At 45.0% G+C, this 23,810-nt stretch overlaps 2 protein-coding genes across 5 annotated transcripts; both read left to right on the top strand.

Annotated features, from left to right (window-relative positions):
* Positions 1 to 4: 4 nt before the first annotated feature.
* On the top strand, positions 5 to 8,199 carry frk (fyn-related Src family tyrosine kinase). 2 transcript variants are annotated; one of them, XM_077016693.1, is made up of 8 exons: positions 5 to 660; positions 2,793 to 2,914; positions 4,503 to 4,666; positions 4,790 to 4,958; positions 5,065 to 5,223; positions 6,108 to 6,286; positions 6,408 to 6,594; positions 6,687 to 8,199. In XM_077016693.1, the coding sequence occupies exons 1-8, from the start codon at positions 302 to 304 to the stop codon at positions 6,893 to 6,895; spliced, it is 1,548 nt and encodes a 515-aa protein (XP_076872808.1). In that variant the 5' UTR covers positions 5 to 301; the 3' UTR covers positions 6,896 to 8,199. The 2 variants fall into 2 exon arrangements, with proteins under 2 accessions (XP_076872808.1, XP_076872807.1); XM_077016692.1 differs by having other exon boundaries at positions 6 to 660; positions 6,105 to 6,286.
* A 1,628-nt stretch (positions 8,200 to 9,827) lies between these two features.
* Positions 9,828 to 22,798, top strand: LOC143522822 (heparan sulfate glucosamine 3-O-sulfotransferase 5-like). 3 transcript variants are annotated; one of them, XM_077016698.1, is made up of 5 exons: positions 9,828 to 10,076; positions 10,218 to 10,341; positions 10,444 to 10,579; positions 20,894 to 21,028; positions 21,105 to 22,798. In XM_077016698.1, the coding sequence occupies exons 4-5, from the start codon at positions 20,922 to 20,924 to the stop codon at positions 22,015 to 22,017; spliced, it is 1,020 nt and encodes a 339-aa protein (XP_076872813.1). In that variant the 5' UTR covers positions 9,828 to 10,076; positions 10,218 to 10,341; positions 10,444 to 10,579; positions 20,894 to 20,921; the 3' UTR covers positions 22,018 to 22,798. The 3 variants fall into 3 exon arrangements, with proteins under 3 accessions (XP_076872813.1, XP_076872812.1, XP_076872811.1); XM_077016697.1 differs by lacking the exon at positions 10,444 to 10,579; XM_077016696.1 differs by having other exon boundaries at positions 10,218 to 10,579.
* Positions 22,799 to 23,810: the final 1,012 nt, after the last annotated feature.

Raw genomic sequence — 23,810 nt, 5'->3', positions numbered from 1 at the left:
GCGCTGCTGTACCTGTGCGCAGGTGTCCCGACAGGTGACTACAGAGAATGACCAGGAAATGCTGCGTCTCTCACTTCAGGCAGTAAATCGCTGATATTACTGCCGCAGAAGGACTTTTCGCTCGTCATTCAAAGGATCAGATTTGTCTTGATTTGATTTTCCGCAATGTTTAAATCACAACTTCTTCCCGGGATTTACTAACTAGAATGGACCGCGAGTACGGCGAGATACGAAGCTGCGCACCAACGAACTGATTCTACACGATTTAAACTGTTATAATCGGTTGCGGCGGGATCACGGAATGGATCTACGGGACCGAATAGTCGCGTGTTGTCAGATTACGTTCCCGTGTTTAAAAAAAAAACCAACTCCGACCTCAAATGAGAAAAGGGATATTATAGTCATCCAAAATGTTCCGGATCCGTTCAATGTCCCACAGGCGACCGTGCCGATGTCGGACAACACGTACATTGCACTGTACGGTTACACGGCTCGCACGGCCGAGGATCTGAGCTTTAATGCGGGGGACACGCTGCAGGCCCTGGATAAGAGCTGCGGGGACTGGTGGCTGGCCAGGGCGCTGACGGGGGTTTCGCAGAACAAGCAGGGCTACATTCCTGCTAACTATGTGGCGCCCGTGGAGAGTCTCGACGCGGAGCTGTAAGTATATAACACACCGTAAGTAGTGCTGTTTGGGTTTTTGTGGTCGCACCCCAAGAAAACATCCGTTTTGTTCTGTTGCACGTGTAATAAAATATGTCGGAAATTGATTTGAGGAGAGAGAAGTAAGAGTAACACTGACGTTTAGGCGGTTCCCGTTGTTTCGGACCAACATTCAACCAACAGACGTTTTGTCCTTCGTCTTTTCGTTAGATTTGATCATTATCTACCGTTTACTTGTGTTTATAATCCTATCTTCATGTGGCTTCTATTGTTGGCAATGATTAGTGTAACTCCGAAGGCTAGATTGGTCTTCCCAACCCTCCGTACACACCTGTATCCACACCTGTACCGTGGAGGGCAGCGTCCGCTCTCCGCTGCTCAGAATACACCTGTCCGCTTGAGGTGTTTTACAGGTGTAACAGCAGATCGTTTGTTTGTAGCGTATTTGGTTTTATTGTGGAACTTTTTAGAATATTTGATCTGTATAGCCATTTGAGCTGTTATTGTATCGCAAACGTACGTGATCGTGTTTTCTTTTAGCTGTTACCTTACTGTAAATGTATGTGATTGACTGAAAACCTCCCAAACAATTAAGAACCCTTGCTTCACGAATAAAATGTGATGCAGCATTAATAGTTTCTCAGCCTTTTCACTAGTAGTAGAATTTAATTGAACTGAATTGAATTGAATATACTTTTATTGATCCAAAAGGAAATTCACAATTTTTATGCTTTAGTTTTATGCTTTTGGTAATTTTACTTTAGTGTTTACTCTAGTTTTACAATTCAGCATATACTGAGCAAATCACAGGACCATTCGTTTCCTCATAGATGTAGTGAGGTACTTGTATAGGAACGTACACGCACTTTTAGTGATCTAAAGAATGCAGTATAAAGAGGGTGACAGGTCATGCATTCTGTTCCACCTCCACCAACATTAAACACAGAGAAAAGAGCAGTGTTGTGTTTGCTCTGTTAACATATCACTGCTCCAAATCAAAACTCTCAAAAAGCTGGCTGTCTTTGACTATTGTACTACAGACCCTGTTCTGGAGATCGACCCATCAGCAATTTTGTTCAGCCACGATTTAACTAGCCTGCCTCTAATAAAACCCCTATCCCCCTAATCCTCTAATCCTAACCTCTTATTAAACCCCTGTCCCCCTAATCCTCTAATCCTAAACTCTTATTAAACCCCCATGCCCCTAATCCTCTAATCCTAACCTCCTATAAAACCTGTATGCCCTTAATCCTCTGATTAACCCCTACCTCCCTAATCCTCTAATCCTAACCTCTAAAACCTATATCCCCCTAATCGTCTAATCCTAACCTCCTATAAAACCCGTATCCATCCTCATCCTCTAATCCTAACATTAATTAAACCTCTACAAATTCTTAAAATGTTAAACATTTTTGATAAAAGATTATGTCCAGATAAGTGAGAGTGATGCGATTTTGTCTGTGGTAAATGTCATGATTTCCTCCATCCTGTGTGTGAGTGTGAGTGTGTTTGCTTTGATTATGTCATGTGATGTCATGAGACGTGTCAAGTTATGTGTGTTGAGTTGCTACTGTGAAGTCTTTCCTAGCAGCTGAGACAGCAGCTGAGATTGGGCGGGTCCTCGGTGGGACTGCCCTGTAAAGATTCCTCCTTTAGTAACACATAGCTCACACAAACAAAACGGTCTAAGGAGCCTGCTAGACAGGAAGCTTGTGAGTATGATTAGCATTTGCTACGGTATGATACCTGGACCAGTCTTCTATGACGTAGTGGTTGAGATGTACAGCACAGGTGCTCCAGTTTCACTCCAGTCTCTTCCTACAGTGCAGTTCTGTTGAGGCTTCAAATTATACACGAAGAATTAATCCATGTAACATATTGGCTCCACATTGCTCGAATCACACAGAGACATGGTCGTCTTTTAAGCTCAGTGCAGTCAGTGTGCTGTAATTACACTCACAAGCTTTAGCATTTATGTGGCTGGCATCAGTAACTGTTTATAAACATGTAGACATCGTCAGAGAAACCATAGTAGACACCAGTGCAACTTAACACACCTCTTTATTTTCCCTGCCCCTGTGTCTCTCTCTCTCTCTCTCTCTCCCTCTCTCCCTCTCTTCCCCCCACAGGTGGTACTTTGCAGGCGTGAAGCGCGTTGATGCTGAGAAATTGCTCCTTTCTGGAGAAAACCAGAATGGAGCTTTTCTCATCAGGGATTGTGAGAGCCAGGTTGGGGAACTATCCCTCTCAGGTACACACACAGACTCACACACACACACACGCATGATTACATACACACACACAGACTCACACACACACACACGCAGACTCACACAGACTTGCACACACGCACGGTTACATACATACACACACACACACACACACAGACTCACACACACGCAGACTCGCGCACATGCACAGTTTTAAACGCACACACACACATGCATGCAGCTGCATATACACAGTTATGTATACACATACACGCCCACAAACAAACTAAGGCTATTCCTGGACAGAAACATGTCCCGTTGGAAACGCACTATTGTGAGGTATTGTAAGGTAAACCAAACAGGTTGTATCTAGGCAACAACCGCACCCCTTCTCACTGGTCCTTCTCCCTATCATATCTCGGTCTCTTTGTCTGTCTGTCTCTCTCTCTCTCTTCTTCCCACTCTCTCACTCTTTGTTTATCTTTACCTGTCCCAAACACTCATCCCTAACTGTAGCTGAACAGGAATCCATGTCTGGACCTGTGATCAAGCCCAGGGCTACCATAGGAAAGAAACTCCCTCAGAGGGAATGAGGAAGTAACTTCATAAAGGAGCCAATACCCTCCTCATGACTCCCTTCATTAACATGTTACAGCCCCTCCCCCTCCATTCCGTCTGTGTTTCCGTCGTGTTGTTTTTATTCTCGTAAACACAAAAGGAACAAACGTCCATGTTCTCATTGTTAGGTGGCACAGCTCCTGTTTACCGTCAGAGTTTGTGTTTGGCTCATTACATTTAAAAAATGTCTGATATCCAACATTAGTCTGAATATATTACACACCTGCACTGACCCTCATCTCGACCAACCCACAAACGAACGTGTCTTCACGTAGCCTTCGAGGTATAACAAATACACTAGTCTGCAGTTCTTGTTACTGGGTGGTTGAATCTGACAGTGAATTTGGCAGTGAATTATATAATTTGGTTGAGGAGGTGAAAGAATTGAGACTTTAATGATTACAGCTGAATATCTGGATGTGTCTGTGTTCCTGTCAGTGCCATGAATGGGCTGGGCTGACGTGAAATCTGATCTGAACATTCAGGCAGTGGTCACATGATGCAAATCATCTGTACATATCTGATCTCAGTACCAGATAATCAAAGTCATACAAATCAGAATTGATTCAGAGGTGTGTGCGTGTGTGTGTTCTATTCTATAAAGGCTGCACAAATTATGACCTGAATCAGTTGTAGAGTAAAAAGATTTGGGACACTTTTCAGTGGGAATGTAGCCTTTGGCTGGTAAAGCTGTATCTGGTGTTTGATTAGTAAAAATCTGCTCCAGTTGTGAACGACAGTGGAATTCTACAGCGAGCATTTCCTCATTCCAGAGTGTCTATCTCTCTCTCACACACAACCTTTGACCCTTGTGCTCACATCACCTAGTAAACGGATTAGTCATTTGAAAGTCAAGGTATTTTCCTCATAACATCTCCCCATCAGCCCAACTGCAACATTGGTGTGCCATAACAATATTCACTCAGAACTCCTCATCCAGAGTCTCTCTCTCTCTCTCTCGCTCTCTCTCTCTCTTGCTCTCTCTCTCTCTCTCTCTCTCTGTCTCTGTAGTGTTGGATCAGGGCAGAGTGAAGCACTATAAGGTCAAGCGTCTGGATAATGGACTGTACTTTGTCTCCAGCAACCGTGCTTTCCCCACTCTGAAGGAGCTGGTACAGTATTACAGCAACAACGACGATGGGCTCTGCGTACGCCTCGGACTGCCCTGCAGAAAGGTTCAGTCTCCACCTCCCCATTCCATCCTCCACCTCTCACCATCTACAGCTTCTACATCCCCATCAGTGCAAATATTCATCTGTGTGTGTGTGTCTGTGTGTGTCTGTTTGTTCTCATGCTAGTCTGAAGCCCCACAGACTCATGGTCTGTCCTACAACACTGCGGATCATTGGGAGATACCGCGCAGTTCTATTCAGCTGATGAGGAAGTTGGGAGCAGGTCAGTTTGGAGAGGTTTACGAGGGCCGGTGGAACAACACCACTCCTGTCGCTGTTAAAACTCTCAAACCAGGTAACACACTCACACGCACGCGCGCACACACACACACACATGCACGCGCGCACACACACACGCAGCTCCGGTGAGCTTCAACCAGGCCGTGGTGTTGTTCCCCCAGGCAGCATGGATTCCCTGGACTTCCTGCGTGAGGCTCAGATCATGAAGAAGCTGAGACACCCCAAGCTGATCCAGCTGTATGCTGTGTGCACCATGGGAGAGCCCGTCTACATCATCACTGAGCTCATGAGCAACGGCAGCCTGCATGAGTACCTGCAGAGTGAGACACACACACACACAGCTGAATCACATACACAATGCAGATACACACACACACACACACACACACACGCACAATTCTCATGCATGCACACACATGCAACAATGATGCACACACATGTTGATTCACAAATATACAGTGCTGATACACGCATAGATAACACTGATACACACATACCTCATACACACACACACTGCTGATCTATATACACCCCTGATATACACACATATTAGACCCTTAGCACAGCAACTTTACTGACGTGTGTTTTTAAATCTCTCTCTCCCTTCCCTCCCTTACTCTCTCTCTCTCTCCCTTCCCTCCCTTACTCCCTCTCTCTCTCCCTTCCCTCCCTTACTCACTCTCTCTCTCTCCCTTCCCTCCCTTACTCACTCACTCTCTCTCTCCCTTCCCTCCCTTACTCTCTCTCTCTCTCTCTCCCTTCCCTCCCTTACTCTCTCTCTCTCTCCCTTCCCTCCCTTACTCTCTCTGTCTCTCTCCCTTCCCTCCCTTACTCCCTCTCTCTGTCTCTCTCCCTTCCCTCCCATACTCACTCTCTCTCTCCCTTCCCTCCCTTACTCTCTCTCTCTCTCTCCCTTCCCTCCCATACTCACTATCTCTCTCCCTTCCCTCCCATACTCACTATCTCTCTCCCTTCCCTCCCATACTCACTCTCTCTCTCCCTTCCCTCCCTTACTCACTCTCTCTCCCTTCCCTCCCATACTCACTCTCTCTCTCTCTCTCCCTTCCCTCCCTTACTCACTCTCTCTCCCTTCCCTCCCATACTCTCTCTCTCTCTCTCTCTCTCTCCCTTCCCTCCCATACTCTCTCTCTCTCTCTCTCTCTCCCCCTCTTCTTCCCACTCCCTTGTCTCCTCCTCATAGAAGACCGAGGGGCGCATTTGCGAATCAATGACCAGATTGAGATGTCTGCTCAGGTGGCTTCAGGAATGGCCTACCTGGAGCAGCAGAACTACATCCACAGAGACCTGGCCGCTCGCAATGTCCTGGTGGGGGACAACAACGTGGTCAAAGTGGCAGATTTTGGTCTCGCACGAGTTTTCCTGGTGCGTTTCACATTTTGTTTCTCGGACACTAAAACCCTTCCTGAAACCGGTAACCATTTGCCCAAGTTATTGATTATCACCCCTCCTTTTCTGTCTCCATCTCTCTCTGTGTGTCTTTCAGAAAGATAATGACCCAAGCAGTGATGGTGATGAGAATGTGTACGAGGCCCGGGAGGGGACCAAGTTCCCGGTGAAGTGGACGGCTCCGGAGGCCATTCACGACAACAAGTTCTCCATTAAATCAGACGTCTGGTCCTTTGGCATCCTGGTGTATGAAATCATGACCTTTGGGCAGATGCCCTACCCAAGTATGACCTCATTCTTGTTTACACCAAATGTTTATATGACTGAAGCACACGCACTCACGCGCTGTTTTAATGGCCCTCTCTCTGTGTGTTAGCTCTCACTAACTACCAGGTGGTACAGAAACTCCGCACAGGCTATAGGATGGCGTGTCCCCCAGGCTGTCCCAAAGTGCTGTACGATATCATGATGGAGTGCTGGAAGGATGCACCCAGTGACCGGCCAACCTTTGAAACCCTGCAGTGGAAGCTGGAAGACTATTTCGACCTGGACGACAGTTCCTACGACGACGCCAGCCGCTACTGACCGCCAGCCGCTACTGACCACCAGCCCCACTGCGGTGACGGACCCGCACAGCCCCGTCCCTACAATCCCCGACTCTGCTTCTGTAAGTCAGGACGGGTCAGGAACTAAACAGCACAGGCTGGCCGACGTCCTGAAACGGTGCTTGTTGGGTTTGTGAAGGGCGCAGGCAGTGAGGAGGTGATGGATATAACGCTCTGTTTGTGCCTTTACAACCAACAGTTTAAAACAATATAGTGTCTTCATTTTAGTGCATCCATGCACGGTACAGCTCATTAGTAGGATTGATGATATAGACTAGTTATTAATGTTGGTCTATGTTGTGCCATTGTTTGCATGCAGCAGATGCTGTATACAAGAGTGAAACCTTCAGGCTAGCAAGTCTGCTTTTGTTTGTTTTTGTTTCAGGATGAACTAGAACTGTGATTCTTTGAGATACCGAATTTACTTTCCATATTGAATGAAATCTAAAAATTATATTTTTTAATGAATTATTTGAAAAAACATCTATATTAATTACATTTGAATTAATATTACATATAATTCAGCACACAGCATGAAGTACTGTATTTACACAAGGCACACACTTTATTAAAAGCTATTTTTAGAATACGCTTGTAGATTTATAGTCTGGGTTTACTGCCCACCTCTTACTAACTTACTACTGCCTGTTAGGCCCACTCTGTGCATTTTTCACATTGGTCAAATATAGCCGTCAGCTCAGCCAAGCACATGGTCAGCCTGCAGACACACTACTGCCACACCTGTACAACGCACACTCCCATAGAACTACCATGTCAGGGACCGGCTCATGACCGATAGGGTAGAGGAGGTTGGCCATCTTGGAGCACCTTACGTCTGTAATTGGACTCTTAATTGCACACTTAAAAGTCTGACCATATAAAATGCACCTGTAGCATCCCTAATAAAATGGATAGTAAGTGTTTGAGCTGGCATGTGCTTCTAATAATGTTGCCTGAATTTGTCGTGGAATTAATAAATTGTGCACACTACACTGAAGTAATATAGTATTTTGTATATATAATTTTTTATTTTTGCTGAATAATTGTAAGCAAATTGTAAGCGTTCTATGTTCATTGCAATAGTACTTTGTTAACAGAACAGATGTTCTGAGCCTCAGATTTATGCCTGATAAACTGGTCCTAGTAGCTAATGATTTTAAATTGGTAATGGATTAAGTATGTAATACTGATACGATAACTGGTTTCATTATAATTTTTATTATGCCGCTGTAATAATTTTGTAATGTATCAGCATCTTGTATAGAAATAAAACCTTAATACTTATGCAGAGGCGTCTGGATGCATTACCCCCTCTCACCACACGATGGTGCTAAAACACTAGATTCAAGGAGGGATTTTGGCTGGGACTATGGAGATCCAGTTCATTAGAACCAGTCATCACTATCATAAATATATCCTCAGTGTTTTCTGTGTTTCTCTAGAGAGAGAGAAAGAGGGAGAGATGCATTCTGGGTGATTTCATCATGTCTACATTTTCACAGAGAATTACATTCATTCGATATCACAGCTCCAGCACCAGTGGTCATAACCTCAGTCTGTTCATTAGTATCTGAGGCATCGATCTGCCCACCCTACCACAGGGCATGAGGGCACTACTGATGCCGAGAGTGAGCAGGCAGATCATTGTATCTAACTACAACAATACAACTGGCAATGCTGTAATTCACTGATTACTGAATCTAACTGTCCAACTATACATCTGACAACACCGCAATTCTTGTTACAGAGTAAAGAAACATCCTTAAACATTTCTGGGGAACAGACAAAAATATAGAGATGAAAACATCTGAATGGCACCCATATGTTTTTGTCTTTCTGTTGAGTATATGATGGCCTTCATGTATATGATGTCTGAAATCAATCATATGTCTGCCCTTAATCCAGAGGGCTGTGTTCAGAATGTGATTCATGCCCTTACCCAGTACTACAATACTGGGTGATTTACCCCTAGTTTCCCCACTGCAACACCTGTTCCTCCTCTACCCATTTGACACCTACGCCGGTTGTACCCATATGTCTGTTCTACCACACTACGTTCCACCCCATGACTGTTTTAACTGTTCTATTCCTACACATGTTCTGCCCTGATAACAAGTTACTGTGTTTTTGTATTAATATACAGTATGTGCACCAGTTTCTCTGCATGTTTCTCTGATTTAGGTGTTACTGAAAAACCATTGGGTAAGAAGAATATTAGACCCATTGTTTCTTGCAGCTTTAGGTCCATGAAGCAACACCTCAGTCTTATCGGAATTTAGAAGAAGAAAATTAGACATCATCCAGTTTTTTAATTTCCTGGTCCAAAAGTCCACGCGTTTAGTGCTCCACCCAGCCAGGCTCAATGTACAGCACTGGAGCTCGAGACCTGTGGGTTTAAATACTGCAAACAATCAGCATGAGAAATTAGTGGCAGAGGGAGGGAAAAAGGTGGGGGAGGGAGTGACAGAGGGTGTGTGTGGGGGGAGTGGGCGTGGCAGAGGGCGTATGTGGGCGTGGCAGTGGGTGGGGGTGTGTGTGTGTGTGTGTGTGTGTGTGTGTGTGTGTGTGGGAGTGGGCGTGACAGAGGGCGTATGTGGGCGTGGCAGAGGTTGTGTGTGGGTGCGGCAGAGGGTGTGTGTGTGTGTGTGTGTGTGTGTGTGTGTGTGTGTGTGTGTGTGTGTGTGTGTGTGTGTGTGTGTGTGAGTGGGCGTGGCAGAGGGCGTATGTGGGAATGGACGTAGCAGAGAGCGTTTGTGTGAGAGTGGGCGTGGCAGAGGGCGTATGTGGGAGTGGACGTAGCAGAGGGCGTTTGTGTGGGAGTGGGCGTGGCAGAGGGTGCGTGTGAGAGTGGGCGTGGCAGAGGGCGTCTGTGTGTGGCAGTGGGAGTCTGGATAAGGAGACATTGCTGATAAATGACAGTAACATGACAATGTTTTTGAACCCCTCCACTCGTATAGCTGCTGTGGGCTTGCAACAACCGTTAGCGGGTTTCGCACTTTCTTAAATCCGGCTTGGTGTAAATTTCAGAGATGAAGATCCGAGATTCTCTCTTAATGCTCCTTCTTGAGAAGTGAATTTTTTGCACGGGACAGAGCCACCCTCGGGTACAGCGGCGACCACTCACCATCCCGCGGAGTGGCACGTGACTTTTCTATTGCACAGTGAGTGACGGCGTTTACATAGTAACACAATGAATACATGTAACGAGTATCTCGTTATTCAATACAAACAAATACAAAAAGACAATACAAAAAATAGTTTGCAACTTCCAGGCGTTCGTTCTGTGCTCTTTATCACACCAGGTCACAGAAGCACGCAGTAACTGTGGCAGGAAGGACCCAGATGCGCGAGAGCTTTCTGCCCATCAGCGCGTCCAGCGCGTCCAGATTCTCGGTACTGGACTAAGGATATCCCGCGGCTCGTGAGGTATGTTTACGTTTCCTCTTTGCTATGACCAGCAGCATATCGACTCCGTCCTTTAGTGTCTTAAGCTGAACCAAAGGCATTTGTACTTACGGAAATGCGGAGAGTCTCTCGTCCGACTACCGGGAGGCTCCCGCCGTGCAGCACAGCCGCTGTTGGTGTTCTACAGCCCGGGAGACAGTGGGGGCAACATGACGCCCCGAGAGCCTCAGAAACCTCCAACATCACAGATACACGGCAGGTACAACCTCACCCTCTCCTCTCACGTCTCCCAAGAAGGGACGTAGTTCTGGTTATTGTGGTATTATATTTTAGTACAGTTTTAGAATTGTAGAAGTACTTCCATGTTAATACATACAAATACTAACACTACTATTACCGGTAATACCTCTAATATTATTATCAGTCAATATTATTACTGCAGTAGTATAGTAATTCTGTCATATTGCATTAACGTTGTAGTCTGCTTATGTGGATGTATGTGGTAGCGCATTGAAGCCGTTTACAGCGAAAGCGGTGAAACATTTGACCACAAGCATGCAACTTGCTCATACATATGAAACACTTACAAATCCAAAGTCAAAGTCAATTTGATTTAAATAGCGGTTTTTACAAGACACGTTGTCACAAATCAGATTTATAAACGCTTGGGTCCAAATCCCTAATGAGCGAGACAGTGGCGAGAGTGGCAAAGAAAGCCTCCCTATTCGGGATTAGGAAGAAACGTTGGGAGGACCAAGACTCAAAAGAGAACCCATCCTCCAGTGGGATGTGGATGTTGTGGATGTAGGAGGCAACATCAGCGCGTCCGCTGCAGGCATACACACAAAACACACAAAACACATATGCACAAACTACTTCCATATACATGTAAAGTTACACTTGCACATACACACAACTTTGCATCAGCATACAGTAACTTACACTTGTACTGTATGTACAAGCGCTTGCACAATCAATTTCACATAATATATAATACTAAACTATGCTTGTATGAATGTAAGCGCAATTGCGTGCAACAAACGTTTGTCTCGAACATGTGTACTGCACGCTCATGAAAATAAGGTGGAGAGCAGTCTGAGTTTTTTTTTTTACAAGCCATATGTCTATATGGTATAAGAACTCCAGATGAGTAGTGGAAATTCATGTATGCAAGAAGTGTGCGTGCGCACAAGGGTTACATGTAATTCACCCTAAATGGCCTCCCATAGTACAGGACTGTCATCATTACTTTGCTACATCTCTAATCAGACATCTGCAATGAGACACACCATCTATAACCCACTGTCAGATTAACCACTGTCAGATTAATCACATCAATGCTGGTAATCTCATTAGAGTAATACAGCAAGGCTGTGTGACATTGGTATTGCTGTGATCTCATAAAGCTGCAGTCTCTGTTCCTGTCCCCTCTCTCTCTCTCTCTCTCTCTCTCTCTCTCTCTCTCTCTCTCTTTCTCTCCCCCCTCCCTCCCCTCTCTCTCCCTCTCTCTCTCTCTCTCTCTCTCTCTCTCTCTCTCTTTCTCTCCCCCCCTCCCTCCCCTCTCTCTCCCTCTATCTCTCTCTCTCTCCCTCTGTCTCTCTGTCTCTCTCTCTCTCTCTCTCTCTCTCTCTCTCGTTATCTTTCCCTATCCCATCCCTATCTCTTTCTGTTCTTCAGGTTGTGTTCAGATACATCAGGGGCAGTAAGTTAAGAAATGTATAGCATCAGCTGCTGTGTGAGTGTGTGTGTGTGTGTGTGTGTGTGTGTGTTTTCTGTGTTCCTGTATTGTGTGTGTGTGTGTGTGTGTGTGTGTGTGTGTGTGTGTGTGTGTGTGTGTATATGTATGTGTGTGTGTGTGTGTGTGTGTGTGTTCCTGTATTGTGTGTGTGTGTGATCAGACAGGATGGGCCTCATTGACCTTCATGTAATGATAGAGAATAGGGTGCTTGGCATTGCTTGATGAAATTTCAGGGTGCTTGAATAGTAGCTAGACAATGAAAAGATCTCCCTGAAAAGAGGAGAGAGAACTTGAAGGTCAGGGTGAGAAACAGAGAGGAGAGAGATTGAAAAGGAGAGAGAAGGCCTTGTACATATTATATATTTATGATGTATCTCATTATACATATTATACATATTATGTATCTTATACAGCTACATTCCCACAGGTGTGGCCAAAATCTGATCTTTTCCTCCATATGCGACACAGCCGTTTGTCATTTGGATGGTAGTGACAGTGACATTAGTCACTGCCTGTCAGGGCTGGCTGGGGTGTGGCTCCTCCAGTTACCACAGGAGGGGGCTCACGAGTCGGCACTAGGTGGAGTAAGCGCAATCAGCAGTGATCTGTCACACCTTCTTTCCTCCCTACTTAAGGAAGCTTGTTGTGACAGATCACTGCTGAATCGTTTTGGTACTTTGCCCTTGTGATTTCAGCCCTTCTTTCTCTTGGTCAGTACGTTGTGTTACAAGGTGTCTCGCCACCTTCCCCTCTCTCACTCTCTCTCTTGTTCCTCTGCTACTTATTCAAGTCTCTATCTCCTGCGCCGTTCCCTGGCCCTTCTCAAGTTTTCCTTCTCCTGTTTTACTCCTATCCATTATACTTTTGTTTTGAGAAGGATTTTTTGTTTGTTGTTTTGTTTGTCACTTCCCCTGGTGTCTTTAGTTCTTTTTACATGCGTTGAGTTTTCTGCGTCTTTTGAGTTCTCTTAATTTTTTCTCCCGTGTTCTCACGGTCGAGTTTCTTTTGTTTTACACGTTGACTTTTATCCGAATATTTTGTGTTCAGTGATTTTCACGGCTGGTGTCTGCTTGCTTCACTCTCTCACTGATTAGAAAATCCTGTCATTGGTTTTGTCAGCTCAAGCCGGCACTTGGGTCCACCTCTCTCTTTGTTTTCACACTGTGTGTACATTCGCGTACTCGTCGCGTTACAGAGCCACTCTGAATATTTTATTTTCAGTTTGGATTTGAGCTACTTTCATATGTGGAACAGAAGTCCGAAACATGTCTGATACGCAGCACTGTGAATCTGAATAGCCATGCTGGAATTCATGTGACTTTAAAGAGTCAGACTCATGTGACTTTTATTTGTTTTTGTTATACTTTCACACTGTCAGAAAAGAAAGATAACAGTGGGGGAGGATTTCAGTGGCAGGACAGCCAGACAACCAGACAAGGCACAGTCCACTTTTATTACTGTTTTCTATAGCTGTGGTCATCTAATTATAATTATTATAGTATGTAGCATTACATCTTGGTGATATACACTCACCGGACACTTTATTAGGTAGACCTGTCCAACTGCTCATGTCGAATCAGCAAATCACATGGCAGCAACTCTGTGCATTTAGGCATGTAGACATGGCCAAGACAATCTGTTGCAGTTCAAACCGAGCATCAGAATGAGGAAAAAAAGGTGATTTAAGTGACTTGAACGTGGCATGGTTGTTAGTGCCAGACGGGCTGGTCTGAATATTTCAGAAACTGCTGATTTACGGGGATTTTTATGCACAACCATTTCCGGGATTTACAGAGAATGGTCAGAAAAAGAGAAAATATCCAGTGAGCGGCAGTTCTGTGGGCGCAAAATGCCTTGTTGATGCTTTGTTGAGGTCAGAGGAGAATGGCCAGACTGGCTGTAGCTGATAGAACGGCAACAGCAACTCAAATAACCAGTTGTTAGAACCGAGGCATGCAGAAGAGCATCTCTGAACGTGCTATAAGTTGAGTCTTGAGGCGGATGGGCTACTTGAACATGACTTCACTGTACTTGAATGGCCTCCACAGTCACCAGATCTCAATCCAATAGAGCACCTTTGGGATGTGGTGGAACGGGAGATTCACATCATGGATGTGCAGCTGACAAATCTGCAGCAACTATGTGATGCTATCATGTCAATATGGACCAGACTCTCTGAGGAATGTTTCCTGTACCTTGTTGAATCTGTGCCATGAATGATTAAGGCAGTTCTGAAGGCAAAAGGGGGTCTAACTCGGTATTAGCAAAGTGTACCTAATAAAGTGGCTGGTGAGTGTATTTATAGTGGTCGTGAAGAGATTAACAAATACATTCATCTGTTGCTGGTAATTGCTTGTTCTTTCTTTTTGGGATATTCATATTCACTCTAGATGAGCATGAGCCATTGTTCTCCTGAGTATGCGAATCAGTTAAGGAGCCTGATCTGTTCAGATTAATGTCAGATATAGGTCATTTAAAAATATATAATGAGCAGCTAAAACGGTCCAGATTTGATCAATCTGATTTTGGCCACAACATAGCAATCCTACCTGCAGTGTGAATAAAGGCTAACAGTTTTCAGCCGTTTGTTGTAGTGTCTGAAGAATGCAGCCTGTGTGTGTGTGTGTGTGTGTGTGTGAGAGAGAGAGAGAGAGAGTAAAGCTTGCTGAGTTGACAGACTCCCTCAGTCAGTGATCTATGGGTAAGGTGTCTGCCATCATTACACCAGCACTATATAAATCAGCATTCCATACACCAGTATTCCATACACCAGCATTTTATAAACCAGCATTCTACAGTATAAACCAGTATTCTGTACACCAGCATTCTATTTACCAGCATTCTATAAACTAGAATTCTATAAACCAGGATTGTATACACCACCCAAAAAACACAGCATTCTATAAACCCACATCCTGTACTCTTAGCATTCCATACACCAGCATTTTATGCACCAGCATTCTATAAATCAGCATTCTATACACTAGCATTCTTAAAGCATCTAGTAGAATAAATTTATTTAGCTTTGTGTCCATTAGAGACTAAATCTACATAAACAAAAAAATGAAAGAGAAGTGAGGTGTTCCACTGTGGCTATGGAGATCACACAGCTTTACAGAAGGGTAAACGAAGGGTTCTTTTCAAACATATTGCTACATCTTGCTATTTTACTTGATTTAACTGAGCTAAAATGATCCTAAAAGGATGTCAGTATCTTTAGAAGGTTTACACTGAAGTGAGTCTGTTCATTTTCTGTTCACGTTCAATTTTAGTACAGTAGAGTGTTCGCTGTTCTTCACCATTGCTGGCTGTGGTGTGTATAGTGCTGACCACGGCAGTTCTGAGTACTGCTGTCTGTGGTCCTGAAACAGCATGATTGCAGAGCAGATCTATTACTAGCTCTCAAAATGTCAGGAACGTCCAGTTAAGGCACTTTTAAGGACTTACAAGACACCCTAGGGCCTTTTCATTTTAAGGATTCTGACATGCAATTGTAAATCTGACCATTAAAAACTGATCACCACATAAACAACCCCAATAAAAAATACTGTTTTAAGAAGACATTTTGATTGGATGGATTTTGTGATGTCACACAAGACTCACCTAATTGTATTTGCATAGCCATACCTCCATTATGAGCCATCCAAAAGAAATGTTTTTAATGAACTGCATTCTTGTCCTGTTTTGTGTGTGACAGATGTAATTTGTTAATTCAGAATGTACACTTTAGAATAACAATGATTTGACATTGTGTGCAGTGAGAGCACTGAAATCCGGACCAGCAACGAGGGCAGTGAGGCTAGTGAGTACAAGAAGGTGGATAATTCAGTGTAACTGTGAGGGAGGGACTGAAGTACCAGTGAGTGTAGTGAGGCCGTGGGTGCAGTGAGTGAACCAAGTCAAGTCAAATTTAGTTTTATAGTGATGCGGTCCAGATGCTCCGCCCCCTGATGATGTCGGTCCGGATGCTCCGCCCCTGATGATATGGGTCCAGAGGCTCCGCCCCCGATTATGTCCGTCCAGTGGCTCCGCCCCCTGATGACGTCCGTCCGGCGGCTCCACCCCCTGATGATGCTGCCTCGTCCCCCGATGATGTCTGCCCGACGGCCCGGCCTCCCAAGGCCTCCGCGTCGCCCAAGCTCCCCAGGGCCTCCTCGTCACCCAAACTCCCCAGGGCCTCCTTGTCGCCCATGCCGCCCAAAGTCCCATCACTGCCCCGACTGCGTAGGGCAGGGGTAATCAATTAAATCTTTCCGCGGTCCATTTTTGGCAGATAGCTCAGACCTTAGGTCCGGGTCCGCGATGGCGAACGAAAGTTGTTGGCCGGGGGGGGGGGGGGGGGGGGGGGGGGGGATGGGGGGCGAACGTAACACTCAAATGGGTGGTGAACGTAACACTCGTCTGAAAATAAATTCTCCGGTTTAAAATATAGTCTCCCGTTAAAATTTTTTTGGCATTTGGGTCCGTATCCAGTTAATCAGGAATGTGATTGGGTCCGGACAGGACGGCGTTCGGGTCCGGATCCGGACCGCGGTCCGCCATTTGGTGATACCTGGCGTAGGGTCTCCCCTGTCCACAGGTCCCTGCGGCCTGTCGCCCAACCTCCCAAGTTCCTGTGGCCCGTCCGTCGGCCTCGCCTGTCCCTGCGGCCCATTCGCCGGTCTCGCCGGTCTCTCCGGCCCATTTGCCGGTCTCTGAGGCCCCTCTGCCGACCTCCGCAGCCCCTCGGCCGGACTTACCTGTTCCCATGGTCCCTCCTCGGGCTCCGCCAGCTCCCACGGACGCTCCTTGTTCTGCGCAGGGCCCCACAGTTACTGCTTTGCCCACCTGTGGGTCCAGGACAGATTCGGTGCCTGTTTTTTGCAATGCTGCCCCCTGTGTTAGTCCTGTTTTACACTTGCCTATGTTCCCTTTGTTGCCCTGTTCCCTTCCTGGCTTCCTGTTGGTCCCTGTCTCGGTGTGTGTTTCTGTCCGTGTTCACGTGCCTGTCCCCGTGTCCGTCCTTGGTGGTGTCCTCCAGGTCCCTGTGCCTGTCTAAGTTCCCCAGATTGTCATCCACTTTGTTCCCGTCCCTGTCTTCATTGTCCTTCGCCTGTTTGCCTCTGTGTCCCAGTCTTCCCGAAGGTCCAGTCTTGTGCCCTTGACCCCGTCTTGTCCAGCCCCCTCGGTTCCGCCTCCCGTGCCAGCTTCTTGTCCTGTTCGTTCCATGGTGTTAGCCCATTGTTATTTAGTATAGTCCTGCGTTCTGTGTCTGTGTTTTGCATTTTGTTAATTATTAATACGCTTGCGTTTGCATCACCGGCCCGCGGGCTATCTATTTCTGGCCCGCAAGCTGTTTTGAAAAGTGTTTTTTTTTAGGAATCTTTTTTTTTCAATCGCGCTATACGCTCCTTTTTTTTTTTATCGCGCACCGCGATCTCAAGACGATGCCGGGGATTGCCGGGGATTGCAACAAACAGGTAGCAGACGCCCAAATGCGTTCACCCCCCCCCCCCCCCCCCCCCCCCCCCGTAACCGGCCCTGTCAGTGATTGAAAGAATAAAATGTGGCCCGTCATCATTTCTATTTGAGTACCCCTGGTTTAGAGCATCCAATTAGAAGACCATTTCAGTAGTCTTCTACGAGACAATCTTAACGAGACAAAAGCATAGACCAGCTTCTCTGCATCTGCTAACGAAAGTAAATGTCTCAGCTTAGCAATAAATGTAATAAATGGAAATGGAAAAAGGCAGCCTTAGTAACGTTGCATATATGTGTGTCAAATGAAAGATCTGAAGCAATAATGACACCTAAGCTTTTTGCGGTAGATTTAGGTGTTACTGAAAAGCCATCTAGGGTAAGAGGAATATCAGACCAATTGCTTCTAGCAGCTTTGGGTCCAAGAATCACCACCTCAGTCTTATCGTAATTTAGTAGAAGAAGATTAGATGCCAACCAGTTTTTTATGTTTTTTATGCCAACCAGTCCTGGACGCAGTTCTCAATTTTGAGAGTAGTATTGATATCATCTGGATTAGAAGATACATACAATTGTCATCTGCGTAGCAATGGAAGTTATTACCATACCTACAAATGATTGTGCCCAGTGGTAGCATATTCAATGAGAATAATATGGGGCCTAATACAGATCCTTGTGGGACACCAACTTTTACCTTTGTACGTTCTGAATATTCATTATTTACAAGTACAAATTGGTAACAATCTGTCACGATCTGGATGGCATCTAACCCCTTATGCCAATTAGTGTCTATTTAGCCTATTTAGTAGAATGTTGTGATCAAAGGTGTTAAAAACAGCACTAAGGTCTAACAGTATAAGAAAAGAAACATGTCCTTTATCAGATGTTATTAAGAGATAATTTACTACTTTAGTCAGTGCAGTTTCAGTGCTGTGGTAGGGTCTATATCCAGAATGAAATAACTCTAGGACATGTTCTGTCTGTAAGAAAGAAGAGAGTTACGAATAAACTACTTTCTCTAGAATTTTGTAAATGAACAACAGATTAGAGATTGGCCTATAGTTGGACAATTCATGGCAATTAAGACCAGGTTTCTTAATTAGCAGCTTGATGACTGCAAGTTTAAATGATTTGGGAATGTAGCCTAGGCTCATAGAATAGTTAGGAGCCTGGAGCTTTGTCTTCCATGAGACTTGATGACTTTCAACATAACCATTTATGGAGAGAAGACAAGGAGGAATACCTCCAGGCCTTTGTAGATTCAGGGGTTGCAGGGAAGTTTATTGACACTAGGCTAGGCTGGTATCATTTGACAATCCCCTTCCTGTGTCGACCATCGAAGGAAACCCCTGATCCCTCTCGAGTTCCCCCTGAGTACATGAAACTTCAGGAGGTCTTCAGTAAGAAAAAAGCCTAATTCTTGCCTCTACATAGGCCTTATGATATTTCCACAGATTTACTATCCAGCACTAGTCCCTGTAATTGTTCCATGTTCAGACAGTTGCCTTCCTCGTGTTTGTGGTGTCTCAGAACTGCCTGAGCACGGACTCTGCCAAAATCTAGGCTTATGTCATTCCACCTGTTCCAGCACTTCCTGGGCTTCGTGTGTGTGTGTGTGTGTGTGTTAATAAAAATGTGTCTATTTATCTTCCAGCAAATTGATTAGTGTTATGTATGTGTGTGTGTGTGTGTGTGTGTGTGTGTGTGTGTGTGTGTGTGTGTGTGTGTGTGTGTGTGTGTGTGTGTGTGTGTGTGTGTGTGTGTGTGTGTGTGTGTGTGTGTGTGGTTTGTGCTATGTGTGTACTTGCAAATGTATAATGATGACTTATTGATAATGCATGTAGTTAATGTGTGTAGTTTCTGTATGTCTTTTCTGTACATAGCTATGAAATCAACAGCACTGTCAACTTACTTTTAACTGTGCTTATAATTACAAACGTATTTCACTTCTACATGAAAATTTTGAATGATGCAGTTGTATTTATAGTGTATTTAAATAGCACTACTGCAGCACTTCTAACTTCTACAGGGCCTCTACATTACTATTACATGACTCTTACATCATTACTAGGGGAGTAAGAGTAAACAAACTTCACAGTTTGATACACACCACGGTATGGAACCTGTGGTTCGCTATGAATTCTGTATGATTCGGAGGGAAAGGAAGAAGCTAGATACAATGTGTACAGATGTGGTTTCGCCTTCAAATCTAGTACATTAACTGAAGTTGTGATTAAATAGGTGAGTCTTAAGTCTAGATTTAAAGATTGGAACTGTGTCAGAATTTCAGATTGGAGCTGGAAGACTATAACTGAGGGGCTTTAAAGTAAAAGCTTCTGACTCCGGCTGTTGTCTTGCTTATTTTCTGAACTAAGATAAATCCTGCATTTTGAGAGTGCATCAGGTGATATGGGTTATAGAATGCAATGAGTTCACTCAAATATGGTGGGGCAAGACCATTTAACTTTTTATGGGTCAAATGAAAAAAATACATTAATTTACCTGATATTTAACTGGGAGACAGTTCAACTGTTATAGAGCAGGACTAATTTAATCCAATTTTCTAATTCCAGTTAGACTTGATACAGGAATTATGGATTGTGATTATATTTTTGTATTAGATACGATATGTCTGAAGATTTTGAGGGCATGCTTATATTCTATAAGGCTGTTTTTCCATGACACTCTATATACTTCTAATTAAAAAATTCATCAATTACACACCAGGATTTTTAGACTACGCATATGGTCATTGTACCATGGAGCCATTTGTCCTCAAGTTTTGCAAGAACTTTGTAGAAACACGAGGAACAGACTCAGTTTCAGTCAAGTGGAACCTTGATGACATCTCCATGCAGCTCACAGTCGGTTTAGCCTGGACTTGGCTCTGAGTTGTCAGTTCCCATTAACTACTCCTACTCCACCACTATCACTGTTAAGCCTACCAGATATGCAGAAATGAGAGCAGCACCCTCCCAAGTGGGGTGAATCCTGCTTCAAAAGGCCAGGCCTGTCCTCAAAATGTGTTCAGTTATCTATAGACTTGATAGACTTTCTAGAGTCTGGATGCATAAAAATCTTAATCTACACTTATCACATATAAAGTTAATACTACTGATGGAAGAAGCCACACTCAGCACAAGCAACAAGTGAATCAGACATGTTGAAATACTTAGCTTCGGTTAAGTTGTGCATCGATATGTTTTTGAAAGTGGAATGGTCTTCTGATGGCTCACAATTGTTGCCAATATCGGGGTTATTTGTAGATATATCCAAAAAATTACTAAACAGAAGATTTCAAAAATTTCATAATCAACTACGATAGCAACACAGTGGCGTTCACGCAAAAACACGTGTGCCTGTGTGTTTTATATGCAGTTGGAGGCTCTGTGACTGATGGAGGGTGATGGTGTTCTTCCCGCACCTATGCTTGACCCAGAGGCAGGTGCTTCTTTGGAGCCTCCTCTTTGGAACACTTCTCTACCTGCTGTCCCACATCGCCAACCTGGACAGGTAACGTTTAACTCTGTTCATCCTCTACATAAATTATATCACCCCAGCATTTCATTATGCAGCATTGTTTCTGCAGGCTCCCCACCACCTTCCCCCTGGTGAACAGACTATCTCCTACTGCGGAGACGGCGCAAGTGTCCCTGCGCATGCTGCAGTATAAACCGGGTCTCTTGCTGCGTAGGGGCAACGCCACTAGGGGGCACCTGGTCCAGCAGCTGCCCCGGGCTATCATCATCGGCGTGAGGAAGGGTGGAACTCGGGCTCTGCTGGAGATGCTCACCCTCCACCCTGCGGTAGTGAAGGCCTCCCAGGAGATGCACTTCTTCGACAACGACCTAAACTATGGTCGCGGGGTCGCCTGGTACCGCCACAGAATGCCTTTCTCTCTCAGCCAGCAGATCACCATCGAGAAGAGCCCTGCCTACTTCATCACAGAGAAGGTTCCAGAGCGGATCTTCAGGATGAACTCATCCATCAGGCTGCTGGTGATCGTGCGTGAGCCAACCACTCGCGCCATCTCTGATTATACACAAGTGCTCGAGGGAAAGGAGCGTAAGAACAAAACCTACCACAGGTTTGAGACGCTGGCCATCAACTCCAGAAGCTGGGAGGTGAACACTAAATACAAGGCTGTCAGGACCAGCATCTACACCAAACACCTGGAGCGATGGCTGCAGTTCTTTCCCGTCGAGCAATTTCACATCGTGGATGGAGACCGGTTGATCTCAGACCCACTGCCTGAGTTACAGCTGGTGGAGCGCTTCCTCCACCTGCCCCCCAGAATCAGTCAGGACAACTTGTACTTCAACTCCACCCGCGGCTTCTACTGCCTGCGTTTCAGCCTTCGCTTCAGTAAATGTTTGGCAGGCAGTAAGGGCCGTGTGCATCCTGACATCGACACTGCTGTGCTGGACAAGCTCAGACACTTTTTTCACCCCTTTAATCAAAAGTTTTACCAAATCACTGGCAGGACATTTAGCTGGCCATGATTAGACCACACACACACACACACCTCACTCCCAGATCACATACACACAGGTTACTCTCATAACACGTGCACCTCACTCCCAGATCACACACACACACACACAGCTCACTCCCAGATCACACATACACAGACCTCACATTCAGATACCACACACTGTCAGAAATCCCTTCACAGTGAGAAACTGCTAGTGCCTAAAAGCAGCCTGAACTCTTCAGGAGCTGAAGAGCTTCCCCAGGAGAAGGGGTTAGAGCTAAACTCTGCAGGGCAGAAGATTAGCTGCATATTCACAGCACTTATCAATCTCTTATCCAGAAAGATTTTCGGTACTATGTATGTAAAAATGTATTAATCAGCATCTACGTTCCTGAAGAATTTATGATTTTGGTGTTGCAGGCACCTTGCGTCTTTGTCTACAAGGAGCTACGGCTGTAGCTGTTTAATTCAGCTCAGCAGAAAAAGTGTAAATAGCACATTACCCATTCTCAATCTGTTCTGTACCCAAATAATTAAAGTAGAATAACACAGAATAATAACTTCACTTGTATAATAACTTCACTTGTAATTACTTTTACAGATTAATTTTGTTGTTTATTTAGGATCATTTTCCAGAGAGTATGGGGGTCCTTCAGATGTCCCTGCAGAGTGCTCCCTGGAGTGATTAACCAGAGCATAACACTTACAGACACCCTTATACCATAGTAAAGTTCAAGCATGGAAAAGTAAACTGTGGTCAATCTGAAGCAGACAAAAAAGGATCCTTATATTTGCAGCTTCTTAAAGCAAAGCCCTACCGTCACTTTGGTCATCCTTTGCAAAAACCGTATTCAGTCTTTATTCTGCCTTTCGGTACACTAACTCAGGGTGTGACTGACAGACCTTCGTGTGAAGAACTACTGAAACAGTATATGACCTACAGTAAGGTTAAAAACAAAATTAGGAACAGTAGCACCGCTTGCAGGGATTGCAGCATTGAGTCCTTAATTACACTGGATTCTATAATCACACTGGGCCCTGTATCATACTGAGCTCTATAATCACACTGGACTCTATAATCATACTGGACTCTATAATCAAACTGACCTCTATATCACACTGGTCTCTTTATCACACTGGGCCCTGTATCACACTGAGCTCTATAATCACACTGGGCTCTGTATCACACTGGGCTCTATCTCACAGTGGACTCTTTATCACACTGGGCCCTGTATCACACTGAGTTCTATAATCACACTGGGCTCTGGAACACACTGAGCTCTATCTCACATTTGGCTGTATCTCACACTGGGCTCTATATCACACTGAGCTTTATAATCACACTGGGCTCTGTATCACACTGGGTTCTGTATCACTGGGCTCTGTATCACACTGGGCTCTGTATCACATTGGCCTCTGTATCACACTGGGCTCTGTATCACACTGAGCTCTGTATCACACTGAGCTCTGTATCACACTGGGCTCTGTATCACACTGGGCTCTGTATCACACTGGGCTCTGTATCACATTGAGCTCTGTATCACACTGAGCTCTGTCTCACACTGAGCTCCATCACATTGAACTCTGTATCACACTGGGCTCTGTATCACATTGGGCTCTGTCTCACACTGAGCTCTGTATCACACTGGGCTATGTATCACACTGAGCTCTGTATCACATTGAACTCTGTATCACACTGGGCTCTGTATCACACTGGGCTCTGTATCACATTGAGCTCTGTATCACACTGGGCTCTGTATCTCACTGGGCTCTGTCTCACACTGGGCTCAGGTTCACAGTTCACAGAGCTTAGTGGTAAGT

This window comes from Brachyhypopomus gauderio, chromosome 9 (genome assembly GCF_052324685.1).
Source record: "Brachyhypopomus gauderio isolate BG-103 chromosome 9, BGAUD_0.2, whole genome shotgun sequence".
Taxonomy (NCBI): domain Eukaryota; kingdom Metazoa; phylum Chordata; class Actinopteri; order Gymnotiformes; family Hypopomidae; genus Brachyhypopomus; species Brachyhypopomus gauderio.
This window is presented reverse-complemented; position numbering and strand designations above follow the sequence as displayed.

Excerpts from the sequence above, each read along its gene's own strand:
- LOC143522822 (XM_077016697.1), top strand. The coding sequence starts at position 20,922 with ATGGTGTTCTTCCCGCACCTATGCTTGACCCAGAGGCAGGTGCTTCTT. Across the intron at positions 21,029-21,104 it reads CACATCGCCAACCTGGACAG|GCTCCCCACCACCTTCCCCC; the intron begins GTAACGTTTAAC and ends TTGTTTCTGCAG.
- frk (XM_077016692.1), top strand. The coding sequence starts at position 302 with ATGGATCTACGGGACCGAATAGTCGCGTGTTGTCAGATTACGTTCCCG. Across the intron at positions 2,915-4,502 it reads TGGGGAACTATCCCTCTCAG|TGTTGGATCAGGGCAGAGTG; the intron begins GTACACACACAG and ends CTGTCTCTGTAG. Across the intron at positions 6,287-6,407 it reads GTCTCGCACGAGTTTTCCTG|AAAGATAATGACCCAAGCAG; the intron begins GTGCGTTTCACA and ends TGTGTCTTTCAG.